The sequence below is a fragment of the Diachasma alloeum genome, unplaced genomic scaffold (assembly GCF_001412515.2).
Source record: "Diachasma alloeum isolate Michigan unplaced genomic scaffold, Dall2.0 Dall_scaffold_00198, whole genome shotgun sequence".
Classification (NCBI taxonomy): domain Eukaryota; kingdom Metazoa; phylum Arthropoda; class Insecta; order Hymenoptera; family Braconidae; genus Diachasma; species Diachasma alloeum.
Window position 1 is genome coordinate 1,373,458 of NW_021680363.1, and position 23,633 is coordinate 1,397,090.

The window sequence follows — 23,633 nt, forward strand, 5'->3', positions numbered from 1 at the left end:
GAAAATCCAATAATATATTTACCAGAATTTCCGCGATTTCTACTAATTTTTAGGGAATAATTGAACTTTAATTCACAGTTCAAATTCCCTGAAATTCGAGTGGAGCTAAAATGTGACAAAAATTTCCAAAAAATATGCCGGAAAATTCAGCTAGAAATTTTTAACAGCGTGTCGCAATCAGGCTATACGGTCTCAGTCATGTCAACAGTATAAAATTAATTTCCTTCTCCATTAATTTCCAATCTCCTTCTCTCCCCTCCAGGCCGCGCGAGAATAATAAACCCTGTTTTACCGAGGCGATACCAGGAAAACCGATGGCTTCTCCCCGTAAGATGCCTCCACCCACTCACCCACAACAGCAACCAACTGCTCCAGAATGCGTCAAGCTCTCCTGCCCTCGCCGGCCCCACGTGAGAGGGAAGAGACTATTCCCCGAGAGAGAGGTAGCATGAAACATCAGGACAGCGTCGGGCCAGTTCGGCAGTTCCAGTAGCTCGAGAGGCGCCGTGAAAGACGCAAGCCGGTTCGTTCATCACCTTGATCAACCCTTTCACTCCAAAACCCCTGATCCCCACAGCTCCAATCGACAATTCATCAAAAATAAGAGGACTCCAACCACCGATTTCCCTGAAAAAACCTAACGCATCGACACTTGCCAACGGCAATCCAGGCCCCGTGTTATCATTCCCGGGATTGCATTCGGAGTGCAGTGGTATACCGTGTGGTGTGCGAAATAAAGGGAGGGGGGTTCACCCTGCAACCCCTTGTATCAATGGGTCTGTTCGTCGCATTGCAACTGGGATGAAAGAATTCAATTTGGGGGAAGAGTTCAGGTGGATTTAAACGTCTTCAACATCTTCCAAATCTTGAAAAAGATTGAACTAGTTTTTTCAGTTGCAATTTTCTAATTTAAAACAATTCACTCATTTCTTATGGGATTTTACATCGAGATGTAATACTTTAATTTCCCTTTAATTGAGAGAATTCAATTTGGGGGACGAGTTCAGGTGGATTTAAACGTCTTCAAAATCTTTGAAATCTTGGAAAAGATTGAACTAGTTTTTTCAGTTGCAATTTTCTAATTTAAAACATTTCACTCATTTCTTATGGGATTTTACATCGAAATGTAATACTTTAATTTCCCTTTAATTGAGAGAATTCAATTTGAGGGAAGAGTTCAGGTGGATTTAAACGTCTTCAAAATCTTTGAAATCTTGGAAAAGATTGAACTAGTTTTTTCAGTTGCAATTTTCTAATTTAAAACATTTCACTCATTTCTTATGGGATTTTACATCGAAATGTAATACTTTAATTTCCCTTTAATTGAGCGAATTCAATTTGGGGGAAGAGTTCAGGTGGATTTAAACGTCTTCAACATCTTCCAAATCTTGAAAAAGATTTAACTTTTTTTTTCAGTCGCAATTTCTCAATTTAAAAAATTGCATTCATTTCGTATGGGATTTTGAATCGAAATGTAATACTTCATGTTAGAGTTCATGAGATTATGGTGAGGAAACTTTAGGTGGATTTGAATATGTTGAACGTTTCTTATTCAACAAAAACATTTCAAAATAAATTCTACAACATTCAAATAATATTTACTGTTATTTTGTGTTTAAATTCCCAATTTTGGAAATTAGAATATTTCTTCGGGTCAAATGGATTTTTTAATTGAAAGATCATGTGGAATTCATTGTTCGGAATGATTTGACTATAGAATTTTAAATCGAATTCTAAAATTAAATTTGTCGTTTATAATGACTTTACATTAAAAATTTATTGAAATTCATAAAAAAACCATTTCATTTCAATTAATTAACTTCATTCAAAAAGTTTTTTCGTATTAAATCCAAACGTCAAACGGGAGCTTGTACTCAATGCCAAGAGGAACGAGGCGACATAATATATTAAATCCACCAAATAATAGAGAAGCATCTTTGGGTAAATTTATAATAATCTTGAGTATCTTCCATAAAAAAACATCGGAAAATAATCTCCAAAAAATTATTTTTCATTTAAACTCCCAATTCATTCCGAAAACAATTCTGATAAATCCAAAACAATAATATTTATTCCAGAATGACAGGCTTCTATTCAACAAATTGATCTAAAAGTATCTTCCCGAAAATTCGCAGAATTTGAATTACTGTTAAATTGAAAATCCCAGTTAATAAAATCAAAGTATTTTTTCGTGGGAAATTGAATATTATTTTTTTTTGTTTAGAATGATTTTACATTGAAATTCATCAAATAGAGAAAAAACATGAGATGAACCATCATCTAATATTCTCTATTTAATTTCCTAATTGATAAAACCCACACATTACTTCCTCTCTACTAGTTTTAAATCGAAAAATAACATGAAATCTTTCGTTGAAAGTGATGTTACCTTGAACTCCATCAAATAATACTGAATAAATAACAGATTGGGATTTTCATTCTGAAGTCTTCTCAATCTAATAATCATCTAAACCTAATAAATCACGATAATCCCCCCGGAATGATTGAGCAATCCTGATAAATAAAAAACAATAATATTTACACCAGAATCATGGACGAGGATACGGTGCGTCCGAGTACCCTGCTCGAGGAGACATTCTACATAACATCGAAGAAGAACACCTATTACAGAGTTAAATTAAGTGATAAAGGCCTGAGCCTCCAGAAGGAGAGCAACGGAGGGACGAAGACAGAGACTATAGGATTGAACGATATAATCGGATGCAGATGCATGAGATCCAAGAGGAGTGCGGGGAGTTGTGCATGTCGTCCAAGTGTCTCCAAGAGTCAACTGAGACTCGTGGAGTCCTCCTCCGAGGGCTTCAGCACTTGGGACGAACTCGATACCTCGGTTTATCTCTATATTTACGCGTATACACTTAAAAAAGCGCGTGTTAAGGGCGCGAGGAGACGCGAGAGAACGACGATAACACTGAGGTTTCGATCGTTCGATAAGTATGAGGATAATTTGAGGGAGGCTAGCCGCTGGAGGCTGGCTATCAAGTGTCTTGTTGGGAGGGTCACGATACCCTGGAATCTCATGAGCCCCAGTCACGGAAATCTCAATGATTTATTGAATGGTGAGTTGAGTTTTTGTTTTTTTTTATTCGGAATTTTGTGTCATGAGGTTTGTTTTCACCTCCGAGTGGAAGCATTATATGAGTCAAACCCCAAATTTCCTATTTTTCGTGGCAGGGTAACTAATTTTCACCTCAGGAGTTCCAATATACTATTTTTAGAATAATTTGTTTGTCAACGATTAGTGAAAAAATTATTAGCAATATCCTTCAAAATAACTGTACTATATACAATACAAGAGCAATTTCCCACTTGTTTTTTAATTTTTATCATTGTTATTTAATGATGAAGAGAAGATCGTGTTTTTCAATTTTTTAAATATTTTTCTACTTCGAGTATTTCAAAGCGTTTGGTTTTTTCTGCTAAAAACAATTTTAAAAATCAAAATACAAAGCTTGACTCTTGATCATTTTTTTCTAAATTCATTAATTCTTAAGACAATTCTTCGAAGGTAAACATGTCAGGGGTCGACTAGTTTAGAACGAATAATTAATTTTTTTAATAGGAGAAGAATCCAGTTTTTTTAGAAAAAACTCAGGAAGAGTAGGACTCCAGGTATTTTTTTTCGCGACGACAGCAATTGTATCAAAAAAACTAGTTGATTATGAAAAAACCTGCGGACTCACTGTCTTTTTCCATTCTATAAATATGCGATTATCTCGAGAGCCAGTGGTTCTACAAGAAAGTGTCATAAAACATTTTTTGTAGAGAATGTTCTCAGCCGTAAAAAATATTTTCAGACTTTTTCTCTCGAAACAACTAGTTCTCAAGATATTTACGTGCTCTTGATATATCTCCGCAAAATTACAATTATGCAATTGTCTAAAAGACGATTAGTCTTAGGGGAAAATTCCGCGAAATAATTTTTTACCTAGGAAATTCTCTACCAAAACTTCACTTCCATTTTCTCCTGGAACATTTCGTTCTCGAAATAATTTCATGATGACAAACGCGTCGCACGTCGACTCATCTGGATGTTGTGAATTTTCAGGAATTCCTCATTTACTATTTCTCCACCTATTCATTATCTTTGGGTTAATCTTCCCAACACAATGTCCTTCAATGTGATTCATTACTTTTTTCTATGTGTATCCACCGACAAAAGTAATTTTATAATGAAAAAAAAAATAACATGTACTTTAGTCGATGGTAATAGAACAGAGGTAGCCAATTATCTCCACAGCCGATCATCAAAACATGGATTTACTCGCGCACGAACACGTTAAATCGTTTTTTCTTTCATTTGTTGCCGAGAAAGAGAGAGGGGGAAGATCCACCGGACGCAGACACGTGTGTGATGAGCAGGGGGTATTATGTAACGAGCGGAATAGGCGCTGAGTCTCTCAACTCGGCACCTGCCTGACGAAAAACCGGGCTCCGATGATTCCGAGTCTTTGTTTTGTAGATGCAGACATTGAAAACTACGAAATAAATTGTTTGAGAATTCACGAAGAATTTAATGAGTCGAAATATTTCCTTCGCTGGTAGATGATGATATCAGTAGCGAAGTGGCAAAAGGGTTCAAGTCGACTTATTTCCCAGTTGAGTTTTTCAGGAATATCTCCGAATCTAAGGGAGATAGCGAAATTATCGTAATTACATTTGTTGTAGCACTCGATCGGCTCCACAAAAAAGGTTATAACAAAAATTTTTCTATCTCCCTTAGATTAGGAGATATTGATTGAAAACTGGTCAACCACTTCGCTACTGATATATTCGTTACTTCCGTCGCAATTTCAACCGAACAATCTGAATTAAATATCGAGAAAATAAATGAAGATGTAATAAACGTGCATTTCCTAATGAGATTATATGCGGCCTCATGTGTTGAAACCCTCCCCAATTTTCATTACGCATTTGATGCTGTTAATCAAAGAAAAACTAATTTTTTTTGTCGAACATTTTGAATTTTTTATTCACATGTTTTATTTCTTTGAAATTTGATGACTGGGAATGTAATCACCCATTTCGATCATCAAATTCGTCAATTGAATTACAGGAGACAAATCACTCTCAAATACTAAATTTTTACATGTCTCATTACTGATTATGTAATTCTTCGATAGTCATATCCGGTCTGAATTACGCATTTGATGCTGTTAATGGAAGAAAAACAAAATTTTTTGTCGAACATTTTGAATACTCGATTAGTGAGATCTCCACAACATCATCAACATCAAATTTCTATCACCTCTTCACCTTTTTCATTGTGCTGAAGATTAATGGGTTGCTCAGGGCCACTGCCCCATATTTGGGCGACACTCAACGTCGACTCGAATTGTCCTCTTAAAAATCCCACTCGATGATTAACCCACAATCAAGTGCAGTTTGCGGGAAAAATTTTCTTTCAACTTATTAAGGAGACAATGACTAATAATTACGTTCTGGATTGTTTGTAGAGTATAAAAAACAGCGGATCAAAGTTCTGTTCTGTCATGTCCTGTGCGAGATCATACGATAATTTTTTCTACTCACGTCATGGACTCTGAGCGAATTGATCTGAAGATCAACAATGAGAGCGAGATATAAACCCACATATCAGGTTTGATTTTTCGAAATTTGATGAATGGGAATGTAATCACCCATGTCACTCATTAACAACAGAAATCCAAGTGCCTGTAGATTTGAAGATTTTCAATCATCAAATTCGTCAATTAAATTACAGGAGACAAATGTCAAAATTGCATTTGAATTAAATTTCGAAAAACTTCGACTTGTTTCCAAACATTTACCGATCAGTAAGTCCCAGAAAAACCTTGGACTGAGTAATAATCCTCCACAGTCTTCCCTGGATGATCAACCATTCCATTACTCCTGAAAAAGTTGATCACCTTGGAGGGCTCAATTACCCTTATCGACTGAATTTTGATCGATTCCCCTCACATCAATCCTCCGAGGGACGAGTTTTGCGAGTGACCCGGTCAACGATTTATGAGAACAGAGAGAGAGGGAGAGAGAGAGGTTTCAACCAACCCCTTCTGTATCTAACTCAACCCCAGCCCAAGATCAAGCCTCGTTAATTTATCGTGAGCCCCTGGGCTTCATTGCCTCGCGTGTGTGCAACCGTCCAGCTACTCTCTGCGTCACAGAGGCACTTCGTTTTGGTTCAACCATATGGAATTAATCGATAAAGGGAAAAGCCCAATGTCCAAACCCAACTGTATCAATTGGCCTCGAAATATGAGTTCGATGGAAGAGAGGATGTGTCCAGAATAAAATCATTTTTACATTTTATTCGGCTGAAAAAATTTCACGGCCATTTTCTGGGGAGAGTTTCAAGAGCTATAAAAGATAAGAGGCTTCATGATTATTTTTTCGATAAACCCAGCGGATTCAGAGTTATTTACGAAATAGTGTAGAATTAATAAATTAATGAAATTCTTCACATTGAGATATTTTTGTGGATATCTCCCAAGAGAAGAGACTTGGCGAAAAATATCAAACGTTATTTTTTATAGAAAATTTAACGAGCTTCAAAAAAGATCTTCCGATATTTTTTCGTAAAACCATTCATTTTCTAGATATTCACAAATTTAATAATAATTCAACGCCTTAGCTGTTCCCTGAGTTTTCGAAGAATATCTCGAGATCTAAGGGAGATAGCGAAATTTTCATAATAGCCTTTTTTGTAGCTCTTAATTCGCTCTATAAAAAAAGTTATAACAAAAATTTTGGTATTTGGCCTAGATTCCGAGATATTTATTGAAAACTGACCAATAGGCAATGAGAATGTCCAATGATTATTAAATCATGTAAATAAATAACTAATACCGTCCAAAAAATTACTATTCATAATAATCTCCCTAAAATTGCTGTTCTGTAATGAAGAATCCGCAATAACTCATCTCATCTCAATACAAATACCTGATAAATCAAAAACATTATCTCGAGTGTCTGAAGTTCATCAGAAAGAAATCTCATGTTTTTTGTAATCAATTCTGAATAAATGCATTGAAAACACTTCCTCCTGTTCAAAGATCGAAATCCACTCTTGCATAATCACAAATACTGAGACTGTCTCAACACCTGCCAAATTTGGTAATAAACTGGCATTTCAAATGTCCCCTCCACCGCTGAATAACGAACCACAAAAATTGGCGAGAGAAAAAAAAAACTATTGGCAAACAGCCAGAGGTGGATCATTGTATTAGACCTAACAGCTGTTTTGATTGAAAAATAAATTCTGTCCTCCTTCCTCCTTTTCTCTATCCTTCATTAGCACCCAGTCTGTTTAATCTATCTCCCTCTTCATACTGTTGAATGAGGCATTTATCTACGAGTGAACTAGTTAACTCAAACTCGTGCCCAATCTCTGCACTACGAGCAATCACACAAGTTGCACATTCCATTGGGTCTTTCGACCCTTGATATGTGCCTTTTCGTTTCATTTTTCATTGATAGGATATTTAGATAAAATCTCGAGGGTTTACTGTACTCAATAGAATTGAAGGAGAGCTTCAGAAAAATTCTAAAGGATTTTCGGATTAAGAGGTCTTGGGGGGTAAAAACTACTGAAATGCGAGAAAAACTTTGCGCAGTGAATTCTCAGCGAAAAGGGGATGGAAAAATCTGAATGATGGCTCGAAAAATTTGTTCATTCTATAGAAACCAGATAAAGTGAGTGGGGGGAGATCTGAAGAGGATAAATAATTTTAATAACTGTTTAAAAATACGAGGTGGAGGCGCCATTTCTGAAGTTCCTTTTTTTATTGAAAAATAAATTCTGTTCGCCTCCGTCTTCTTCTCTATCCTTCATTAGCATCCAGAATTACACATTCCCCATAAAAAAGTCTCGTTAAATTCTCATCAAAGTCTGATTGAATTGCAGAGATAGAGCAAAAATTTAATCTAGAGAATTTTATCAATTTGATAAAAATTCCCCGTCAGTAAATTGTATTCGATGACTTCCAATGCAATCCAGACAAACGATTTATCCTTAAACCACAAAAGAATGCTCATTTACGCGAGATTTATTTCCCACAAGGAATTGCAGAAAACTCGCACGAGGTGAGACTATGCAAAATCGTGCTAATCCTTCGCCTCCTCCAAGTACGGTTTTTTTTTCCCCTCGTTTATCACCTCGTCGAGTTGACGAGCGGTTACTCGGTCAATTTTTGCGCTACGTCACGGAGCGATAAGGCGCTATGCAGTAACTATATTGGAGTGGTAAAACCAGCTGCTAGGAACAAGATTGAGTCGACTTCCAATTCAGTTATTCCTGAATGTCTCCGAATTGAAGTGAGATAGCAGAATCTTTCTTCTAGCTCTCATTTTTCTGTACAAACAAGTCTGAATAAAACTTTGTTATGGCTCTTAAGAATATCCGAGTACTTTCGCTATTTTTTCTCCAATGAAATGCTTTGCTACTTTTGCAGACGAGCATCAGAGCTTTCATTTGAGTCCCATTGATCCCAAGTTTTCAGATATTTTACAGTGATTTTATTATTTAATATAATTTAATATATTATTTAAACTTTGCAGATCTGAGTTTGAATCTTGATATTGAAAACCTTTAAAACATCTAAAAAAAATATTAGAAATTTTACAATTGGAGGAAAATTGATGAAATAATTTGAAAATTGCAATTTTTGAACATTCCAAGCACTTTCTATAAATAATTTATGAACAATCCATTTTCCACTATAAAAATCATTTGGTGGAAATCGCAACAAATTTATTTATATTCAGAATTTGATCAGAATTCGATTTCGTGCCTAAAAAAATTATGTTTCCGAAAATTTAAACAATTTGAATTATTTATTTATAAAACGAATGTTTTACAAAATAATAATTCTGTGCAAATTTTAATTTTTCTCACGGAATTTAATTGACAAATTTGATGATTGAAAATGGTTGAATCCATAATGTAGTCAGTCTGTACCAAACTCTAAAAGATACTTGGATATCCTTAAATCTCAAGATATTCATTGGAATCTATTCTTAAAGTGGAACTCACTTTTTTTTTTTCATTTAGACGCAATTTTCTACAGATGAGATGATTTTTTAGCTCTTATTTATCTCTACAACAAAGAAAATTTCGCCAACTCTTCTAGACTCTGAGATAACAATCGGAAAACACAAATCAGAACGAAATTGATTCATTTAGTCTTGCTCGGTGGAAATTTACTGAACTTTCATTGAAATTTGAAATTTTGGGATTCTTGAATCGCCACTCAGTGATTTTCCCAACAGTGAGACAGTGAAATTTTAGAACCCTTGCTCCTCTCCGCAAAAAAAAAAAGAAAATATGTTCATTAGCCTAAAATCCTGAGATATTCGTTAAGAAACGAACTAGAAATGCAGTTGATCAATTCTATCTTATTCAGAGAGCAATTTTTATAATGCGGAGAGAAATTCTTTGGACAAGTTCTAGTGCTAATACTGGAAAAATTCCAAAAGACTAGCTATGAAAAGTGCTAGAGCTGTTGAAGTAAAATTTCTGCTTGTTTCTGATAAAATTCCACATCAATATGAGAAAAATTCACGTGCGACCCAATAAAATTTCCAGTCCCAGCTGGAATTTTCCCCGGGCAGTAAATTTTTTTTATTTCTCTCCGTGCAGATATCTCAAACCGTAAGGGAAATGGCAAAATTTTTGCGAAGAACATTTTTGTATCTCCGGTTTATCTACAAAACGAGATTATTCTATAGAAAAAAATATCGCCATCTCATTTAGATCACGAGATATCCATCAAAAATTCATGACAATGTGAGATTGACCACTCGACTACTGCATCCTCTCGGTGAATGGATGGTGCGAGCTGTTACCGCAGGCAAAAATTTAATGGTTTGTACATTTTCACCGGTTTACAATCCCTTCCGCGGTATTATGCGAGTGAATGTTGGATGTGACTCCAAAACGTTCGCTTTTCCCCACTTATGTCAGGGTTTTATCCTCAGAAAAATGGTATGTAGAATTATTACTGGGCTTTGTTTCCGGATTTATGAATTCTGAAGTACTTTACGGACTGATAACATCGATTGGAACATCATTATTGGACATTATAATGAATTAAAAATAATCAACTCTTCGATTTATGAATTGATCAAGTCGAAAATCGACTTTAAAATTGAAAAAAGACATGTATTTCGACATTTATTATAACAAAAATCATCTTCGCATTTTCTTACTGAGGAAATCATCAACAAACAAATGGGAAATTGGTCTTGTATTGTGTATAGTATAGTTATTTTTGCTAATAAATTAGCAATATGCTTCCCGAACGGTGATTTTGCACATCATTTCCTTCTATCATGTATAATTCATTATTTATTTCATTTGATTAAATTGATCAAGATTTCCTTTTACCTAGTCTTGTCAGATTTTCAACTTAGTTGAATGTTATCAGGATCATTATTCTTATTATCCCTTTTCTTCTATACAACCAATTGTCTTTTTTACAGTTCTATCTCTCTCCTCAGCCCTTCGATAAAATGTTAATAGAAGAATTTTATCTACACATACTAGAATGAATTTGAAACATCACATTTGAAGAAATCATCAGAAAGCTCACTTTCAGGGAAAATCATGAAAAATTCAAAATTTTCAACAATCATCATATAAATCAAAATAACGATTATTGCTATCGCATTTAAACAATTTTTTAAGCCATCATTCAATCAATTCAGAACATTTTTTTTTATCATGGAACAACCGATTTTCGAAAAAATTCAAAAATAAAAAAAAAACGATGAAGTAAATTTTAATTAATGGTGAACGATAGGATTTCGAATTTCTGCAAAAAATATCCAGTCATAATCAAGGTATGATCCTTCCTCCTGAGTTGAACAATCAATAAATTATTTTGCAAGAATACAATCAACCCGTTGCTATTCGCAGAATGGCATCATTAAATCATCATCTCGAAATGGCATTTCATTTCGCCGACGACTCTGACGCATTTCAGTATTCTCCTCTCGTCATTAAATTCCCGAGAAGTGTCTGATGCCGAAGGATGATAGAAAAAATACACATGACGTTTATTATGCATGATTACACCGAGCAAAGGTGTCTCGCTTCATTACGAATTCAAAAATAAAGATGTTTCCTTCTGTTTCTTGTTCACATTATCAGTTTTTTCCTGCTCTTCATTGTAATTTCCGACGTTGATTCCGCACAATAACGATTTAATTTTATTGTATGCACAATTGGGGTTCAATCGGGGGAGAGGGATTCTCTTTCTGTATGAAAAAATTAATTGAAAGTAGAAATGAAAAATCACGCAGGAGATGAAACAATCACCCGACCGAAGTGGAACGTGACACGATGACATTCAATCTACGTCCAATCTAGAGCCATTAAAAACAATATAAATTATTCCCGCGTCACCCCAACACGCGACTTTGATGATATTAAATATCGTTGGTACTCATCTGATGAATAATTTACGATTAAACATGATTTTATCTCAATAGAGGACAGCATGTCCGTAAATTTGATCGCAATTGCAACCCGTCAATGGAACATGAGAATATTCAAGTGCCTATAGATTTGGAGATTTTCAATCATCAAATTTGTCAAATGAATTACAGGAGAGAAATTTGAAAAATTCAATTTTAATTAAATTTTGGAAAAAATTTGTTTTCAAACATTCACCGATCAATCACTCTCAAATACTAATATTTTTACATGTCTCATTATTGTTTATTTAATTCCTCAACAGTCATGCGGTCTAAATTACGCATTTGGTGCTGTTAATGAAAGAAAAACTAAATTTTTTGTCGAACATTTTAAGTATTCGATTAGTGAGATCTCCACGGTATTATTAACATCAAATTTCTATCATCTCTTTACCTTTTTCATTTTGTTGAAGATTAATGGGCTGCTCAGGGCCACTGTTCCATATTTGGAAGACACTCAATGTCGACTTTGGATTGACCTCTTAAAAATCCCACTCGATGGTTAATCCACAATCGAGTGCAGTTTGTGGGAAAGATGTTCTTTCAAATTCTCATGGAGACAATTGCTAATAGTTGCTAAAATCGAATTTTTCCGCCCAGTGAACGTTGATTCTGTATTTTTTGGCCCGTCTAATGCCACAGAAAACCCTCACATGTCCCAGAAATGCAGAAATAATTTTTTTTTTTCCACCCAGAGCCAGAGTGCCGTATTTAGGGTTTTTTTCGGGGGGAAAGTCGAAATTCCGCAAAATCGAATTTTTCCGCCGGGTGAACGCTGATTCTGTATTTTCTGGCCCGCCTAATGCCACTGCGCCCCTCACTTGCCCGAGAAATGCAGAAATAAAATTTTTTTTTCTTTTCCACCCAGAGCCAAAGTGGCATATTTAGCCTTTTTTCGGGGGGAGAGTCGACTTTCGCCAAAATCGAATTTTTCCGCCGGGTGAACGCTGATTCTGTATTTTCTGGCGCGCCTAATGCCACTGCGCCCCTCTCTTGCCCGAGAAATGCAGAAATAAAATTTTTTTTTCTTTTCCACCCAGAGCCAAAGTGGCATATTTAGCCTTTTTTCGGGGGGAGAGTCGACTTTCGCCAAAATCGGATTTTTCCGCCGGGTGAACGCTGATTCTGTATTTTCTGGCGCGCCTAATGCCACTGCGCCCCTCTCTTGCCCGAGAAATGCAGAAATAAAATTTTTTTTTCTTTTCCACCCAGAGCCAAAGTGGCATATTTAGCCTTTTTTCGGGGGGAGAGTCGACTTTCGCCAAAATCGGATTTTTCCGCCGGGTGAACGCTGATTCTGTATTTTCTGGCGCGCCTAATGCCACTGCGCCCCTCTCTTGCCCGAGAAATGCAGAAATAAAATTTTTTTTTCTTTTCCACCCAGAGCCAAAGTGGCATATTTAGCCTTTTTTCGGGGGGAGAGTCGACTTTCGCCAAAATCGGATTTTTCCGCCGGGTGAACGCTGATTCTGTATTTTCTGGCGCGCCTAATGCCACTGCGCCCCTCTCTTGCCCGAGAAATGCAGAAATAAAATTTTTTTTTCTTTTCCACCCAGAGCCAAAGTGGCATATTTAGCCTTTTTTCGGGGGGAGAGTCGACTTTCGCCAAAATCGGATTTTTCCGCCGGGTGAACGCTGATTCTGTATTTTCTGGCGCGCCTAATGCCACTGCGCCCCTCTCTTGCCCGAGAAATGCAGAAATAAAATTTTTTTTTCTTTTCCACCCAGAGCCAAAGTGGCATATTTAGCCTTTTTTCGGGGGGAGAGTCGACTTTCGCCAAAATCGGATTTTTCCGCCGGGTGAACGCTGATTCTGTATTTTCTGGCGCGCCTAATGCCACTGCGCCCCTCTCTTGCCCGAGAAATGCAGAAATAAAATTTTTTTTTCTTTTCCACCCAGAGCCAAAGTGGCATATTTAGCCTTTTTTCGGGGGGAGAGTCGACTTTCGCCAAAATCGGATTTTTCCGCCGGGTGAACGCTGATTCTGTATTTTCTGGCGCGCCTAATGCCACTGCGCCCCTCTCTTGCCCGAGAAATGCAGAAATAAAATTTTTTTTTCTTTTCCACCCAGAGCCAAAGTGGCATATTTAGCCTTTTTTCGGGGGGAGAGTCGACTTTCGCCAAAATCGGATTTTTCCGCCGGGTGAACGCTGATTCTGTATTTTCTGGCGCGCCTAATGCCACTGCGCCCCTCTCTTGCCCGAGAAATGCAGAAATAAAATTTTTTTTTCTTTTCCACCCAGAGCCAAAGTGGCATATTTAGCCTTTTTTCGGGGGGAGAGTCGACTTTCGCCAAAATCGGATTTTTCCGCCGGGTGAACGCTGATTCTGTATTTTCTGGCGCGCCTAATGCCACTGCGCCCCTCTCTTGCCCGAGAAATGCAGAAATAAAATTTTTTTTTCTTTTCCACCCAGAGCCAAAGTGGCATATTTAGCCTTTTTTCGGGGGGAGAGTCGACTTTCGCCAAAATCGGATTTTTCCGCCGGGTGAACGCTGATTCTGTATTTTCTGGCGCGCCTAATGCCACTGCGCCCCTCTCTTGCCCGAGAAATGCAGAAATAAAATTTTTTTTTCTTTTCCACCCAGAGCCAAAGTGGCATATTTAGCCTTTTTTCGGGGGGAGAGTCGACTTTCGCCAAAATCGGATTTTTCCGCCGGGTGAACGCTGATTCTGTATTTTCTGGCGCGCCTAATGCCACTGCGCCCCTCTCTTGCCCGAGAAATGCAGAAATAAAATTTTTTTTTCTTTTCCACCCAGAGCCAAAGTGGCATATTTAGCCTTTTTTCGGGGGGAGAGTCGACTTTCGCCAAAATCGGATTTTTCCGCCGGGTGAACGCTGATTCTGTATTTTCTGGCGCGCCTAATGCCACTGCGCCCCTCTCTTGCCCGAGAAATGCAGAAATAAAATTTTTTTTTCTTTTCCACCCAGAGCCAAAGTGGCATATTTAGCCTTTTTTCGGGGGGAGAGTCGACTTTCGCCAAAATCGGATTTTTCCGCCGGGTGAACGCTGATTCTGTATTTTCTGGCGCGCCTAATGCCACTGCGCCCCTCTCTTGCCCGAGAAATGCAGAAATAAAATTTTTTTTTCTTTTCCACCCAGAGCCAAAGTGGCATATTTAGCCTTTTTTCGGGGGGAGAGTCGACTTTCGCCAAAATCGGATTTTTCCGCCGGGTGAACGCTGATTCTGTATTTTCTGGCGCGCCTAATGCCACTGCGCCCCTCTCTTGCCCGAGAAATGCAGAAATAAAATTTTTTTTTCTTTTCCACCCAGAGCCAAAGTGGCATATTTAGCCTTTTTTCGGGGGGAGAGTCGACTTTCGCCAAAATCGGATTTTTCCGCCGGGTGAACGCTGATTCTGTATTTTCTGGCGCGCCTAATGCCACTGCGCCCCTCTCTTGCCCGAGAAATGCAGAAATAAAATTTTTTTTTCTTTTCCACCCAGAGCCAAAGTGGCATATTTAGCCTTTTTTCGGGGGGAGAGTCGACTTTCGCCAAAATCGGATTTTTCCGCCGGGTGAACGCTGATTCTGTATTTTCTGGCGCGCCTAATGCCACTGCGCCCCTCTCTTGCCCGAGAAATGCAGAAATAAAATTTTTTTTTCTTTTCCACCCAGAGCCAAAGTGGCATATTTAGCCTTTTTTCGGGGGGAGAGTCGACTTTCGCCAAAATCGGATTTTTCCGCCGGGTGAACGCTGATTCTGTATTTTCTGGCGCGCCTAATGCCACTGCGCCCCTCTCTTGCCCGAGAAATGCAGAAATAAAATTTTTTTTTCTTTTCCACCCAGAGCCAAAGTGGCATATTTAGCCTTTTTTCGGGGGGAGAGTCGACTTTCGCCAAAATCGGATTTTTCCGCCGGGTGAACGCTGATTCTGTATTTTCTGGCGCGCCTAATGCCACTGCGCCCCTCTCTTGCCCGAGAAATGCAGAAATAAAATTTTTTTTTCTTTTCCACCCAGAGCCAAAGTGGCATATTTAGCCTTTTTTCGGGGGGAGAGTCGACTTTCGCCAAAATCGGATTTTTCCGCCGGGTGAACGCTGATTCTGTATTTTCTGGCGCGCCTAATGCCACTGCGCCCCTCTCTTGCCCGAGAAATGCAGAAATAAAATTTTTTTTTCTTTTCCACCCAGAGCCAAAGTGGCATATTTAGCCTTTTTTCGGGGGGAGAGTCGACTTTCGCCAAAATCGGATTTTTCCGCCGGGTGAACGCTGATTCTGTATTTTCTGGCGCGCCTAATGCCACTGCGCCCCTCTCTTGCCCGAGAAATGCAGAAATAAAATTTTTTTTTCTTTTCCACCCAGAGCCAAAGTGGCATATTTAGCCTTTTTTCGGGGGGAGAGTCGACTTTCGCCAAAATCGGATTTTTCCGCCGGGTGAACGCTGATTCTGTATTTTCTGGCGCGCCTAATGCCACTGCGCCCCTCTCTTGCCCGAGAAATGCAGAAATAAAATTTTTTTTTCTTTTCCACCCAGAGCCAAAGTGGCATATTTAGCCTTTTTTCGGGGGGAGAGTCGACTTTCGCCAAAATCGGATTTTTCCGCCGGGTGAACGCTGATTCTGTATTTTCTGGCGCGCCTAATGCCACTGCGCCCCTCTCTTGCCCGAGAAATGCAGAAATAAAATTTTTTTTTCTTTTCCACCCAGAGCCAAAGTGGCATATTTAGCCTTTTTTCGGGGGGAGAGTCGACTTTCGCCAAAATCGGATTTTTCCGCCGGGTGAACGCTGATTCTGTATTTTCTGGCGCGCCTAATGCCACTGCGCCCCTCTCTTGCCCGAGAAATGCAGAAATAAAATTTTTTTTTCTTTTCCACCCAGAGCCAAAGTGGCATATTTAGCCTTTTTTCGGGGGGAGAGTCGACTTTCGCCAAAATCGGATTTTTCCGCCGGGTGAACGCTGATTCTGTATTTTCTGGCGCGCCTAATGCCACTGCGCCCCTCTCTTGCCCGAGAAATGCAGAAATAAAATTTTTTTTTCTTTTCCACCCAGAGCCAAAGTGGCATATTTAGCCTTTTTTCGGGGGGAGAGTCGACTTTCGCCAAAATCGGATTTTTCCGCCGGGTGAACGCCGCTTCTGTCTTTTCTGGCCCGCCTAATGCTACTGCGCCCCTCACTTGCCCCAAAAATGCAGAAATAAAAAATTTTTTTTTTCGACCCGGAGCCAAAGTGCCATGTTTAGGCTTTTTTCGGAGGGAAAGTCGACTTTCGCCAAAATCGAATTTTTCCGCCGGGTGAACGCTGATTCTGTATTTTCTGGCCCGCCTAATGCCACTGCGCCCCTCACTTGCCCCAAAAATGCAGAAATAAAAAATTTTTTTTTTCGACCCGGAGCCAAAGTGCCATGTTTAGGCTTTTTTCGGAGGGAAAGTCGACTTTCGCCAAAATCGAATTTTTCCGTCGGGTGAACGTTGATTCTCATGATTCACTAATTCTAATTTCTAATTTCGTTTTCGACGAACGTGAAGTTTACAAGCCGAGCCGAAGGCGAGGTTTGTACTCACATTCGTTGATAAACTCGACTTATTGCACGGCGTGACATAACATAGATAAATTAGTTCAATCAGTGGACGATTTCCAACACTAAAATTAAGGGCGAAAAATGGATCGTTTATAAATGATTCATAAAGTGAGGCGTGACACAAAAAAATGCAATTTAATAATTTTCCTCATGATCCTCAGATGAAACCCCAATGAACCAAAAATTATAACCACTCCATTTCTTCATTTCAGCATGCGCAGGTGAGCGCAAAAAAATTCTCGTCCTCCTGAACCCAAAATCCGGTCCTGGCAGGGGGAAGGAGCTATTCCAACGGCGAATTCATCCAATTTTATCGGAATCTGAGAAAACTTATGACGTACATATCACAAAGCACTCGAATTATGCCAGAGAATTTGTCAGGACGAGGGATATATACCAGTGGAGTGGTATATTATCAGTCGGTGGTGACGGAATTGTCTTTGAAGTTGTTAATGGAATTCTGGAGAGACCGGATTGGGATAAGGCGCTGAGGGAAGTGCCACTGGGTGTTATCCCTTGTGGATCGGGAAATGGATTAGCCAAGTCTATCGCATATGCCAAGGGGTGAGTCAGTATGTGCTGAAGCTTCACGAAACCATTTGACTGATTTTATTTCGAAAAATTCATCAATTTCCCAAGAGGAATCTCCCGCGGAAAAATTTATATTTTAAAAAATATATTAAAAAATATTTTTAATCGGCCCAATTGATAAAAAAATATATTAAATATGTATTTTAAATATGTATTTTATATATTTTTATATATTTTTGTTATGTACTGCAATCATTCGTTTACAGTAATTGTAAAAAAAAGAGAAATTAATTCCCTATTGTAATAAAAAAATACATATATAACATAGTATATATGTATATATCATATAATATACGCTATATACTATACATACATGTTTTTTGATACTGGAATTTTTTCAACAATTGAAAAAATTAATATAGTTCTGTAAAAAAATATATATAGATTGTATATATGTATATAGTACATAATACATTCCTAAAAATAAAAAAGAACGCAAAAAGCAAAAGAGAAGCGAAGCAGATGAAGAGGATTATGACGATTCTGAATAAATTATTCAACAATTGAATTTTAATTGTAAAAACTTTGTTGAAACCATTCATTTTTCTTGCATTACTATTGAGATAGAAATTAATGATAATGAGAAACGGTAATGTTTCAACAATGCGCGCGCCCTGTTCTAGCCAGTGAAATTATTCAGGAAGAAGCAGGCAAAATGTATTTTCCTCGATGATTATGTAATTCCCTGCAACTTGAACATTCCTATTTTTAGCCCGACTAATCACCAATACTGTTTTGATATCCGGTAGAAATAATGATTCTATCACTGACGCTGTGAATTAATTATTTAACACTTAATGACAATGATTTGCTGTGAATGAAAAACATGTTTTGGTGAATAGAGGCATTTAATTCTGGTTTATGATTCTCAATGAAACTGGTGACTACTTCACACTGCTGTGATACATTCAATATTTACATTCAACTTGTTGATTCAGGAGTCATTAAATCTGTGTGCATGTACATTGAAATCCAGCGTTTGCTCATTGATTTCTTCCTCTCAATTTTTTTCCTCTCGTACGAACGAGACTTTTCTTATCATACAGCAGACATCGGCAGAATCGTCAATTGTAAATAGAGTTGAATTTTGAAGAAGTCAATAGCTAATAACACTCGTCAATTTTAAATGATTAAATGATTTAATTAATCAACAATTAAATATCCAAATTTCTAATTATTTTATCAATCGATGATTGAGTTCGGAGGTTTGACGATTATTTAGTTAATCGAAAAGCCCTTTTAAGAAATTTAGAAATATTTGTCCGATAGTCAATTTAAAATGCCATATTTTTAATTATTCCATTTATAATCCAATATTCAAATTTTTTAATTTATAGTCGATTGAAAAAACTGCTGAGAAGATATTTTTTATTGAAAATTTAACCAGTTAGAAGAAAAATTCTCTTGACATCTCCCTCTAAAACCACTCGATTATGAAATAAACAACTATCAAAAATTTAAAAATCAACTTCTTTACTGAATTAATTCATTTCGTCTATTTCAAACAAATCCTCCCAATTACCAATGAAAAAAACTGCTCAGAAGATATTTTTGAGAATTTAACCAGTTAGAATAAAAATTCTCTCGACATTTCCCTCTAAAACCACTCGTTTTTTAAATACACAACTATCAAAAATAAAAAAACTAACTTCTTCACTGAATTAATTCACGATTCCTATCAATTCAAACATTTTTCCGCACAACCAATGCAAAAAAAAACATTTTGTTGGATTTAGTGAGCCATACGACTCGAATCCAATGCTGATAAGTGCCCTATCCGTCGTGAAGAGTAGACAAACCCCCATGGACCTTGTTCGAGTGGAAACGCGCAATCAAATTCTCTTCTCGTTTTTATCAATTGGATGGGGATTCCTAGCAGACATTGACATCGAGAGCGAGAGCCTACGAGCCATTGGCGCCCAACGCTTCACCATTTGGAGTTTAGCCAGGCTCATTGGATTAAGAACATATAAAGGAAGGGTATCATACTTGCCGTGTGACAAAGTGCCCATTGTCGCGAGCAAGAGCAATGGAAATATCTACGATAAGGATTTCAAGGATGGAGTCATTATTCCACACTCGAGGAGCTACGGAGATGAGCTCGATAGGTATGAACTCACGTGAATTATATTTTCAAATTATTCAATATTTTAACAGAACTTCATAGAAATAATTCATTCTGTTTTTTTGATAATTATGCAATTGTGTGTTGAATGATGAAGTGTAGAAGAATTATTCAAATGTTTAAAGACTTTTCTTGTAGAAATTTTCAATATCTACATAAAAATTCTCTCGACATTGCCCTCTAAGATGACTTGTTCTCGAAATAATCCCAAAATTAATGGATTGAAATAGAAATCTTCACAAACAACAGTAACGAAAATAAAAATGAACAGTAAATATTTTTGTTTCGAAGATACTGTGGAGTTCGAGAGTCAAAGAGTTATCACGATGTTTTGGATTCAGTTACGGGTGACCTTGACGACATGTATCTGGACGAAAATGAAGTGATAACTGATAATTTAGCACTGGAAACTGAGACCCAGGCACGAACGAGACTAGACAGTTTTTATTCAGCAACATCGCGGAAATCTACGTACTTCAGCACTGGATCTGCATCGAGTTATCACAGTATGGAGGACAACGAAAATTCAACGCCAGGTGAAATCAATCCCTCCAGTTTTCAAAATTTTAGTAACAGTATTTTTCAAATATCTTCAGAACCATTGAATTAACGAAAAAATGTCATAAATTCATTTTTGTAGATCATGAAATTCTCTGAAAAAAATGTCTAGTGATATTTTCTTGTAAATCCCATAGTTCTCGAGACAATTTAATATTTAATAAGCCTTGCAGTCCAAAGTGGAATTCCCAATTCATTGAAAACATCTTTCCTCAGTGTCCAATTATTTTGTGAATGAGTGTTTTGAGAACAAAATGCCAAAAAATATTTTTCTGGAGAATGTCTCAATCAACAAAATGGCCTCTAACATTCCTCTGCAGTCCTCACCCCCTCGAAGATATTAAGGGGAGAGTTTTAAGAGTCGCGGGCGATTGGAGTCAGATTTCTCATACATTGAAGATCGATTATACATGTCTAAAAAAGAATAATAAGTGCAAAAAAATTGTTTGTCGTTCGTTTGCCCCGCACACGCTTAAAATGTTAAAAATAGTCGGGGCCCTCCAATTTTCGAGCTCCAGAGGTTTCTTTTTTCTCAAAATTTTTGAAAAAATGTGTGCAATAATAATTATGCATTAGTTTTTTGAAAATCTACTCCGACACAGCTAATTTCGTTTTATTTAAATCAAAAATTAGCGCCAGTCATGTAAAATAGGAAAAATTATCCTTAAAATATTTAAAATATATTCTTTCAGAAATATTTTCTGTGCTATTTTACATGAATGGCCCGTGCCTTTTAAAACTCATAGTAGTCTCCCCTTAATGAGATGATTTTCGCACTAGTTAAACTCATCTCCTGAATCCAATTAATTGAATGTAATTCAGCAGATGAAGATAATGAGAGCGGCAGTCGCGTAATGTATGGTCCATCCTCATCGCTTCCTGCATTGACTGCGCAACTCTCCAACAGTTGGACACAGATACAAGGTATTTAATTATCATCCCCTTCAATTGGCAGCCCGACTTGCAAACTCCTGTCGTGTCTCGAGACATTACATTTAATGAAATATAATCCATTTATCTAGGTGAATTTGTCGTTGTGCACGCAGTTTATCAGTCACATATCGGTCAAGATTGCTTCATCGCGCCGAGAGCAAAGTTAGCCGATGGTGTGATATGGCTATTGATCATAAGAGCTGGAATCACACGTACTAATCTTCTTCAGGTAAGTTATTCCGCTTAAATAAAATTCTCCAACTGCCCTGGATGATGAGAATACTGAGACAAATTGAACGCACAGAAAAATAATGGAAATTGCAGCATTGAAAGCTTTGAAAACATTCCAAAACGCTCAAACGAAATTGGTATTTTTTGAAAAAACAAATTCCACTTTCAGTTTTTGTTGAATATCTCGGAATTGAAGAGAGATACCGGGATTTTGGTTAAAACTTCATTTGTAAATCATGAAACTCTCTTCAAAAAAGTCTCATAACAATTTCCTCTAAATCCCCGTTCTCTCGCAGTAATCGCCGAATTTCCAAAACTTGATTAGAAGCGAGAAATGTAAAATGCATTGATTTCAATTGTTAATAACTTCAGATCGGCTGACTGAAATTCGATGATTTTTTTCTCGTCTCAAAGGTATTTTTTCAGGCTTCAAAGTGACATATGACCCACTAAAATCGCATCATTTGTTCGGGAGATATTGATGATTTCAGATAAGGCCAACTCAAATTCCAGTTTTAATCTCGAAAACTTCAATGAAAAATTACGGAAATTCAAATGAAAACAAACGTAGCATTCACTGTATTCATTCATCAAATTATAAAACTGATAAGATTATCTACCCCGTGATATAATCAAAGAGATAAGAACAAAAAACACACAAACTTCTTAAAACTGATTCAATTAGTATTGCAGGTGATAAAATTAACGATATTTTTTGATTTCGTCAGTTCCTCTTGGGGCTGAGTACAGGCGCCCATTTGACATGTCCCGGAGTGGAAATGATACCTGTAAGAGCCTTTCGTATCGAGCCGGAAGGTACAAATGGCCACATGACTGTCGATGGAGAGGAGGTGGATTATGGGCCACTGCAGGCTGAGGTCTTCCCCTCATTGGCAAACGTAATGAGTCCTTGACCAGTGCCATGAGAACACTTATTTTATGCACTTGATGAATTTCAATCAAAATTAATACGCTCATAAATTACGCCGCTGCTGATGCACCACTAGAGTATTTTTCGAGACAATTCCCTGATCCTTTTTGTCGATCAAAAAGGAAAAATCAATAATTTTGGGGGAGACAAAGACGGATTTGATGACTAGATCGATCACTTCGATCATTCGTTATGTATTCGGGGAGAATTCCAATTGTAAATATTGTATTTTGATTGACGAGTGTTGATCGTTCGATTAGTTGTAGGATTTAAAGAGAATTGGGAGAATTTCAAGTCCTAGGACGCATGTGCCAATGTTGGGGAGTGGGGAAGTGGGACGAGAGAAATATCTCAGTGTACAAGTGAGATGATAAAGTTTCTGTAGAAAATTCGGTTATATTCACCAAAAATTGAGCCTTCGTTTCAATTTTTTTAAATCAATTTTTCAAAATTTAAGGAAAAATTGGATGAGAATTCTCATAGACGTTTTTTGGGGAATTTTTAGGGCTGCGAAAAGTATTTTCATGAAAATTTCTACATTTTCTTCAGATTCTGAGATATTCGACAAAAAATGCAGATGGAATTGAATGAAATTTCACTTCTAACCCATTTTTTTTATGAATACCTCCCTATCTAAGGGAGATGGACAAAATTTTGTAGAAACTTTTTTGTAGAGAATTCACAGAGCTATAGAAAAGGTCTTGAGGAAAATGTACACACATGGCTTGGCTATCGAGATATTCACGAAAAATTGGATCAAATTTTTAGTTAATTTCTTAAAATTTGAAGTTAATTAATTAATTGACTTTAAATCAGAGAATTAATTTGAAATTAAAATTTTTTAAAACCAGAAATTGATTGTTTTCCCACTCTCCAACTGAATTACTGGCCTAGGTCTCGTTAATTTTGATCGGAGATGTTCTTTCCAGTTAAAAATGAGAAAATACATTGACAAATTACTGTTGAATATTTTTTAGAACCCGCGATTTCTATGAGCAATTACTAGGGAATTACAAAACGCTTCATTTTGTTTATGCGCGATGAATATAGTAGGTGGTGAATGACTTTCGGGAAGTTCTCTGCGAAAAAAGTTCCACGTCATATTCCTCCAAACCTCTTCCTTCTAAGAAAAAATATTTGCAAGAAAAAAAAAATGTTGAAAACATCGTTTTACTCTCTCGTTATTCACCACTTCCCTACCGAACTGAATTGTTTCTTCGATATTTTCCATGGTTTTTTTTGGATATTCAGAATTGTGATT

General features: G+C 37.2%; 1 protein-coding gene across 4 annotated transcripts; it reads left to right on the top strand.

The window, feature by feature from the left end:
- Nucleotides 1–496: 496 nt before the first annotated feature.
- Nucleotides 497–22,864, top strand: LOC107035491 (sphingosine kinase 2). 4 transcript variants are annotated; one of them, XM_015252920.1, is made up of 8 exons: nt 497–523; nt 2,548–3,080; nt 17,216–17,567; nt 19,331–19,702; nt 20,011–20,255; nt 21,100–21,201; nt 21,300–21,439; nt 22,170–22,864. In XM_015252920.1, exons 2-8 carry the CDS (start codon nt 2,552–2,554, stop codon nt 22,353–22,355), a joined length of 1,926 nt encoding a protein of 641 aa, XP_015108406.1. In that variant the 5' UTR covers nt 497–523; nt 2,548–2,551; the 3' UTR covers nt 22,356–22,864. The 4 variants fall into 4 exon arrangements, with proteins under 4 accessions (XP_015108406.1, XP_015108404.1, XP_015108405.1 ...); XM_015252918.1 differs by having other exon boundaries at nt 509–833; XM_015252919.1 differs by having other exon boundaries at nt 509–833; nt 21,103–21,201.
- Nucleotides 22,865–23,633: the final 769 nt, after the last annotated feature.